Genomic DNA, 9,292 nt, shown 5'->3' with positions numbered 1-9,292 from the left:
CTCTCTCTCTCTCTCTCTCTCTCTCTCTCTCTCTCTTTCTCTCCCTCTTTCTTTGCGTCTCTCTTCCTATACTCTCACTACCCTTGTATTCTTTCTTCTCTCCTTTCTCTCGCTCCTTTATCTCCCGCGGCATTCATTGCCGCTATTAGCGTCTCCACCTCTTTCGTCAATCTCGTATCAAGAGTATTGTGCAGAGGGGTGAGTTTAAATCACCGAGGGTCTCTCGGAGATAGCTTTTTTCTCTCGTTCTATTTTTGTCTTGTGCCGGATCGTCCAGCTTCTGCTTCTACACTTGTACGCGGTGCAGAATTAATCAGGGAACATACTTTATATTTATTGCATGTATCGACGAAAGCAATCTATCTCGAAGGGGTGAGGTGAAGATAAATTCAAGTGAAGTACCGCAGGGAGAAATCACATCTTGGTACAAAAGCAGGAAACAAAAGGGTAGAAGCCAATTAGAATTCGCGCTGGTGGTCAGGAGATCGACAGGTTCTGCCTTTCTGTTTCTGCTTCTCTGCCGAGCTGTGAATTCTCCCGAAGAGTGCCACGAGGCGCTTTGGCTCGCGTAGGGAGCGATCCTCGACGGCTTAAGGACGCGGGTCGCGTTTTCCATCGATTGCGTTTTCAGCAAGGTCGCGCTTGACATCGTGAGGGATGAGAAGACGAAGGAAGGAAGGAAGGAAGGGTGGGAGGGAGGGAGGGAGGACGATCGGTCGCCATTTTGTGCAGCTTTTATCGCCGCGCCCTACATAGGAACATTAAGCGCGGGTTGCCAGGTTGCGCGTATATCAACAATAATTGCAGGGCCAATAATAAACCCGAAGGGAGCACGCTCGATAGCCCGAAATTGCTGGTTCCCCTACCCCGAGCCGCGCAGTTTTATTGCCTCCTCTCGTCGGCAGGAATGGCGGCAGCCCCCTTCATCGTCCTCGATGGCGGATAAACGATCCTGCGATACGGCTCGCTGTACGGCGCGGCGCCGCGCCGCGAACGCGCGCGCGCTTCTCCTTCTCATTGCCCCTATCTCTGTGTGGGAGTATATGTGTGTGTGTGTACCTGTCAGTATCCGTGTCCGTGTTCATATAACGTATTCCCGCACCGAGGCGTCTCGTACGGAATCGTTCGAGAGCTCGTAAAGAGCCGCAAAAGCGGGCTCCGCACGCGCGATAGTCGCGAGTATTGCCCTTGTTAACGCCCCGTTAACTCGAGCCTCTGGACAAACTCGTAAAATTCAGCGGGTCCGTGGAAAGCAACAGCCAAACCGCGCCGGCGAGGGGCTCGTCGGGGGAGTTCACGAGGATCGCGTCTCAGCGGAGACGCACGATGAAATGTGTCAACAAGTCGAACGCGACGGATAAACCAATTACGTCGTCAAATTACTAGCGCGACGCCGTAGGTTGTAACAATCAATTGGACGACGGAGAGAATATCCATTGCGCGTGCAAATCTCAGGAAATTCGCGTGTGGGTATCATAAAGCCGGGTCCATTCCGAGAAGCAACTTTGCGCGATGGTCACTCGCGACTGTTTGCCTTGTCGTTCCGGTTCCGCGTCGCAACGGATCCACCATCGTTTACTCACTCCAGACACGTCGCGTATTTATGCGCGACTCTAAAAACCTCAGATTACGCCGACTCAAAAGCTCGTAAAGGCCCGTTTACGTTTACGTAGTTTAAGCGCACGATAGTCGCGCGAGTATTGCTGCTCTTGTTAACACCCCGTTAGCTCGTAGCTCGGGCAACCTCGTAAAATTCGATGGCTCGCCGGCTACCATAGTAGGCGGCGGTAATATGCGTACGAATTAACCGAACAATTTCTTCGTATCTATCTGAGTGTGTGTTGCCTAACGAGGAATACTTCTCGCGCATTACATGCCGCATGCCTCCTACATGCGAACTACCGTGTTACATTATTCGTCCCGTTCGGCGAAGCTCAGATCCTACATTAAGCTCTCAAACGTTATACGCGCGCGAGGAGAGTTTTATAGTTTTTCTCTCCTCATATAAATTCTTTTCAATTTTACTGTGTTTGCAGTGGTCCAGGAATAGACTGTCGGTAAAGTCTATCTTGCTGAGAAACATAATATTAATCAATTTTGCTAGAAACACAGCAAGTTTTTAATAGCACATTTTAGCTCCTGAAATATAAGTAGTACATGTGAAATGAAAGGATAATGAATTACTACAGAATATTGAACTATTCGTTGTGATTACAAAAGATCCAATAGTAATCCTATAGTAAACTATGAAATTCTCTCCATGTAGTTGAATTTATGGCGAAGAATCTTAAGATATAATATTTGTATTTTGCCATTTTGATGCTACAAATCGTAACTTTTTGTCGTTTTCTCTATATGGAGATTTAAATAACCTGCTAAGAGAGAGAGAGAGAGAGAGAGAGAGAGAGAGAGAAAGAGCGAGATCGTTTATCCCAGTCGAAGTTTGATTCCACATTGACCCTGCAAATTCTATCGAACTCGAAGAGTCAATGACGAATCTCAAAATGCACAAGTTATTAACCTATCTTAGTGTTGCAGATGATTGTTTACTGTTATTCTCTCCAAGTTAAAAGAACTCGAAAAAGTACTCGTTCATAAATTATTTAATATATTAATTTTTTATTAATTTTTAATTATTTAAATTAATTTTTAATTATTCGATTATTTCTCTTAATATATGTTTAATAGAATTTTAGCCATGCGTACCTCTCGAAACAGACGTGATTAAACGCGAGAATGAAAATTCGAGATTCGATATTCATCTCGATGTTTTCGAACAAAACGATAAAATCTAGAACAACTAAAAATATTACTATACGAAATGTAACTATATTCTTTTTAACGAAATTTAATAAGCGTAAAAGAACAAGACTTAATTTCATCTTTTCCTAATTTTTCTCTTTTCTTTCTTTTTTCTTTTTTTATGGAAATTTCGGTGAGATTTGTAGTTCTTAAAAGAGCTGATATAAAGCTGTAAAGGCAAGAATAATAGTTACGTGTCCAATAATGCTGTTTACCTATAGATATTTAAATTTGGATCTCGTACAATATAACAAGGTTAAACAGAAACTCAGGAAAACATTGGCAGATGTAAACAGGATCGCACTCGTGAACCAATGAGCCTTATTGGATGTAAAAATCAACGGAATTTGCATTATATTCTAAGGCCGGCATTCACAGAGTCGTGAATTATTTAAGATCTTTGATTGAGAACATAATTAATCACGAATTCATGTTCATGGACAGTTACTCTGCTGCTCGTATAAATCTTTGTCGCATGAGATAATGCGGTAACAATTTGACAAACGATCGGAGTTTCCTGAAGCTATAATTACTTCGTTGTCAACGACAACAGATTACGAATGCTAAGTTTCGACTCGGGTATCTCTTTATTCTCGGTATTTTAATATCCGTTAAAATCGAAAATTTCCCGTATAGGATAAAGCGGGATAATTTGGATAATTTTAAACTTTTTGAACAATTTCTCGAAAAATAATAATTTTATCCTTACATTGAATATGTAGCAGGAAACTCACATGTCTAAGGAGTATTTACCCAATATATGATAAATTACTCTTTAAATCTTGAGGTGTAATGCCATTATCCAATTTACTCTTACAATTACAAATTACAATTACAATTACAATTACAATTACAATTACAATTTTAATGAAGATCAATTTTGAAGGGCAATTCGGATATCTTAAGGGGTAATTTGAATAACATTAAAAATAAGCATTAATATTATAACAAAAACTAAATCATGTATTTAAATGTTCTTTAAACATTTTATTATATTTTTTAGATCAAATTGAACATAAATTAGAAAAATATATATAAATATATAATTAATAAAATTGAATACAAATTAGAAAGTCAAAGTAATCATATTAGTTCCATATAATATTTTAAATACAACGAACATAAATAAACTAACATTAACTAAAATTAATATTATAATTATAATTACATTAACATAATAATTAACATAATAATTAACATAATAATTATAATGAACATTATAACATTATAATATTATAATAAAAGCAAAACATTATATTTATCGATTATGTTTTTGTGTTTATTAAATTGCACTTTTCAAACAAAATTAAATAAAAATTAAGACAATTAATAAGAGAAAAAAATAATCATGTTAATGTTACATAAAAAATTCATATATAAGGGCTACAAATAAAGTGTTTTTTCCTTTGGCTCCAACGCATTGCTCATGATACCATGCTTTGTAGTGCTGGTATCCAGTCCCCTTTTTTTATAGAGACATTTAAATAGTAGCTGGCTTTATAAAATGCATATATATAGTCAAGTTTTTTCTAAAACGCTATTAAACAAGGCGGAGCGCCCAATAGAAGTGCGAGGGACTTCATTTTTATCACATATTTGTTTTTGATTAGATTGAACTTTTCTGTATAAACTTTTGTAGAGAACGTGAAATAACTGTGCAGCTTGTAAAATGGACATGACACCATCAATAACAGATGTAATGGTTTGCCTCATACTTTCCTTGTTTCAATTTAATCGAGTATCCTTTTTTCATAATGTCTCACCATTTAAAATAACGAAATGTATCTTAAAACAGTTGAAATATACATATTAGGGAACTGAGTGCGTTATCCAAATTGCCTTATAAAAATGTATTCAAATTACCCCGATATAAAATTGTAATATAGTAAAATTGTAATACTACAATAACTCAAAATGCGCCACTAGTCGACGTGGTAATCGCCACTACATGCGGGAAACATTTTTAGGTTATATTGTTATCATAGTTTTCACGTAGATTTAATAAAAGCTTAAGCTAGCAGAATATATTCTTATAAACTACAGTAACAACAGAAGTTCTCTATCTACCTTGCTTAATGTAAAATGTAAAATACTCCACAGACCTTCAGATTCACAAATATTTTTTGAAAATTGTATAAATTTGTAGACTACAGTATCTTCCTTACTGCTAAACTCAAACATAAAACAAAGCGTCTCATATTTTTTTGAAATTGTCGTAAACACTTAATATTATCTAAATTCCCCCGCTGTATCCTAATTAATGATTTTGCACACCTTGGAAATATATATGATATATCGTCCATGTGGCGATGTCTTGCGTCCTTCGTCCTAGCTCCTTGACTCGGCATCCTGGTTGCTCCGTCATGGCACTGGCACTGAGACTTGCGATTCAATCGGAGACATACGTTAAATAACGCGATGCCGACGTGAGACAAATTAAGCCTCTTAAGGGGATGCTGAAGTCGATGACGAATTCGAACAACGTCGATAATGCAGAGACGATCGTCACTAACATAATCACGCTATCCTTTTCGTATTTCTTATATATAGAGAACTTACATGAATGTGTGTTGCTTTGTTTTACCATATTCAACGGAAAACCTAACCATATATGTATAGAAATCTTTCTGCAAACTTTTTCGATATTTTTAAGCTTCTAAATGCAAATGCAAAGGTAGAGCAATGTTCTTCAAAATTTTTCTATTTGGAGCATCCACACTTTCAGTATATACAAGCTGCGGAATTTTTGGATTAGACAAATATTACGCTAACTGACAGCTTGAGATTTTATATTAAAAATTTTTTGTTTGCTTTCGTCACATATCGAGCAATGTTCCTATTTATTTTTGCATGTACTTTCATTGTGTAAAAGCATTTGTAATTCTGTGTAACCAATACGACGTAAACTTTGCAGAAAAATGTCAGTGTTCTGTCGGTAAAGTTTTCAGCTTCAGCATCCCCTTAAAAGGGCCAACGAAATAGTTTAATCACCCGAGAGGAACGATAAAAATAATGTGTTGAAACGTGACATAGTCCGTGATATATATGTCGCTCGCTGGCTTAGAACTAGATGGAAACAGTTTACGTACTCCGAAAAAGTCCGCGAGACATATACGCACACAAAGGTAAACTTGATCGCCACGAAAGTCCTCAATATTTTAAATGTGTACACTGAGAAAAAAATTTACCAAATTTCAAAAAACGTTTGGTTGGATAGTACTAAAGATATTTGTTTAAATTAAGTAATAATTTTCTAAAATTAAATAAAGTTTTAAACATAAATTTGTTTCTTTAATTTTAGAAAATAATTATTTAATTTTAACAAATATCTTCACAGTACTATTCAAACAAACGTTTTTTGAAATTTAGTAGATTTTTTCTCAGTGTAGAATAACAATAGATAACATACTAATGTAATGTATGTAATATTGTATGCGTGTTACTCCTCAGCAGGACTAAATGAAAACATTCGGAAAAGTCCGCGAGGCACGAAAGGTGAAATTTGACTGTTTTGAAGATTCTAAATGTTTTGACTATGCGATTGCCCGGTGCTCATTGATGAGCTCATTGTTGGCGATAGGAGGGGACGAATTTACACTTTTTGCGAATTATTCTCGTATTCTCGCGCGTTACACACGTGTTTTTATTTTTTGTAGTCGTTCGTTTTGCGTAACATTTCAAGCAGAGTGTAGTAAGCGCTTGAGAAAAGCGCCGAGAAGCAAAAAGCGTATAAAAAATCAACAAGCAAAATTGAAAAACTTCTGTTTTTCTAACATTATCATTTTAATGTGTCAAGTAGTAGTGCAAGGATCATGAAAAGACGACATTATCATTAATAATCTTCTACTATTCAAATTAATTTCTCATGTTTAAACAATTTTTTACGTATATAGGATGTTTAAAACTAAAATACTCCACACATATAAGGTGAAATTTTACTTTTCTGATTCTTTATTCTTTTAAAATAGATTTGTGACTTTGAGGTCACATTGAATAGTTACTATCGCGACATACTAGAAAAAGGCAGTTATGTTGTGACTTTCACGTTGATCAAGACAGACAACACTCACAACATTCGTATTGGAAATAAATAATAATGATGAAACTGGATTGTGATTTTGCAGTGGACAGTAGAGGGTTAATATTTTCGAGACTTATATAGATTATCAACCAACAAATTTCGACTCGGAATTTCCCGCATGATTCTTGCCGATTCGCTCTTCCTCCTACTCTCACGCAGCTCAATTCACTTCCAGCGCGCGTAAATTCCCTGTAGTCGTTGACGAGAACGGTGTATGATGGCGCCTCTCGTCGCAATCCACAGATATGCAAATTTAGACTATTGATCGATCTTGGCAACCGTTGCTTTAACGTGACGCGCGACTCGTACGGGAACTCATAAAAAGACGCGTTGGCCCCGCGAACGACGGGTCGATAATTTTCAATACGACCGCGATAACAACAGCTGTGTCGATGCCTGCGTCGGATTTTTCGCTCGTACCCTCCGCCTTTTAATGCGCTACACTTCCCTTCTTCCTTTCTCTTTATTTGCTATACCGGTGCGATACACCCTAAAGGAGATCGTAAAAGACAGCGCCGCTCGCGTGATCGTTGCGAATTCGTTACTGCTCTTGTTAACGCCCCACGCTCTGGGTATCCCTGGACAAACCTCGTAAAATTCAGCGGTTTTACGCTAGTCGTACCTTAAGACGATCGCGAAATTTGCCCCGACCGATCACGCAACGAATAAGGAATCGTGCTACGTCTTACCCTCATCTACACGCACTATCTGTCATCGATTGACTTCTCGAGAACTGCATTCATTTACCTGCCATTTATTTCTACTACACACTGAGAGAGAAAAATATATCTAAGAAATAAAAAATATTTATTAGTGTGTAGCGGGTATACACTATATATATGTATAATAACACATATTTATTTATATAATATATATAAAGTACTTTTCAAATAAGAAAATATACATTTTCTTAAAATTTTAAGAAAACTTTAGCTTTTTACGAGAGCAAATTATTTATTCTATTTAACTAAAAAAATTTAGAATTAAGTTCACTTAAATTTAGAATTAAGAATTATCTTTTTCTCTCAGTATGTATTAACCACTATGTAGAGTTGGGCAAAATTGAATTTTAATTGAAACATTTTGTTACACTCGTGTTAAGGGCTAACGAAAAGTTTGCATCACGATCATCATCTGCACAGGAAATAGAATTTCTACGTAATTTGCGTAAAAGAGTTTGATTGTTTCTAATAATGTCGCGATTGTTAAGATATTTATTCTCCACGATATACTACAAATATATATGCACTAATTAAATTGATGAAACTATTTCAATTGCAGGACAACCGATCAATCGTTTACCCATCATGGCCAAGTCCGTATTGGATCTGTACGAGCTCTACAACCTGGTAATCCAACGAGGCGGCCTCGTCGAGGTAATCAACAAGAAGCTCTGGCAGGAAATCATCAAGGGTCTCCGCCTGCCATCGAGCATCACTTCCGCCGCGTTCACTCTGCGCACTCAGTAAGTAGATCGTGAAGTTTCTCATCCGGGACCCCGGTCTCGCCTGTGCCCGGGCTCGTTGCAATTCGCATACAATAAGTCTAGCCGGAGACTCGAGATTCATCCGGGCGTGAAATCTGCAGCAATGACTAAGGGCGTCGTGACTTTTACGCGCATCTTTCTCCCCCTTCGGCCAAGAGATTCTCATATCGAACTCCGTCCGTCTCGCCTCAAGAGACACTTGCTAGGCGGCGACATGACTGCTCGCGTCACCCGAGTCTGCTTTTCGTCACTCTCTAATGCATTCGAATATCTTTGCGATCGATAATCAGTAGTTGCGACTGTTGGAGTTCCTTAAATTAGAGCCTACCTCTGGCGGTTATCGACATCCACGTAGACAGTGAAAGTCGACCACGAGGAATTCGTGAACGGGACCGGAGATATCGCGAACTCGCAAACACTCGCCGTCTACAAAGAGATAAAACAAGTGGAACGACGGGAGAGTCAGAGGCGTGACATACAGGTGCATCGTCTTAGGCGGCGTTGTCGTCCCCCCACGTCGGTCCCGAGGCGCGATCATGAGAAGGACACATCAGGACGGTTGTGACAACCTGGAACGCTCTCTACCCTCCCTCTCCACCCCCTCTGTCTCTCTTTCTGTTGGCACGATATATATTCGTTTATATAATACCGAGCATATTCAGCGCGGCGACGAAGATTTATCTGCCGTTCGCGGTGTCTCGTCTGTCTCGGAAGGAACGGAAGAGAAGGCGAACGTCTCTAAATAGAGATTCGTCGAGCGCGAGATTCGGAGAGGCGACGAGACGAGGCATCCCGGCTCGTCGTTGCTCGAACGGAGCGACGGAGGAAGTACGAAAGAAGAAAATGGAAAGGGGAAGGACGAAAATGCGAGGGAGACAGGGAGAAATCAGAGGGAGAGAGAGAGAGAGAGAGAGAGAGGGAGA

General features: G+C 38.8%; 1 protein-coding gene across 1 annotated transcript in view; it reads left to right on the top strand.

The window, feature by feature from the left end:
• The window catches only part of LOC116840813 (AT-rich interactive domain-containing protein 3C-like), a 170,159-nt gene that overhangs the window by 152,811 nt on the left and 8,056 nt on the right, over window positions 1-9,292 (top strand). Inside the window, exon 6 of the mRNA XM_032808036.1 lies at window positions 8,165-8,348. Within this exon, the coding sequence (XP_032663927.1) occupies window positions 8,165-8,348 (184 nt within the window). The remainder of the gene's footprint in view (window positions 1-8,164; window positions 8,349-9,292) is intronic.

The sequence above is a fragment of the Odontomachus brunneus genome, unplaced genomic scaffold, assembly GCF_010583005.1.
Source record: "Odontomachus brunneus isolate Ranch 3 - 2012 unplaced genomic scaffold, Obru_v1 Obru_scaffold_012, whole genome shotgun sequence".
Taxonomy (NCBI): Eukaryota; Metazoa; Arthropoda; class Insecta; order Hymenoptera; family Formicidae; genus Odontomachus; species Odontomachus brunneus.
Note: the sequence above shows the minus strand (reverse complement) of the source record. Positions and strands in the feature narration are given on the sequence as shown.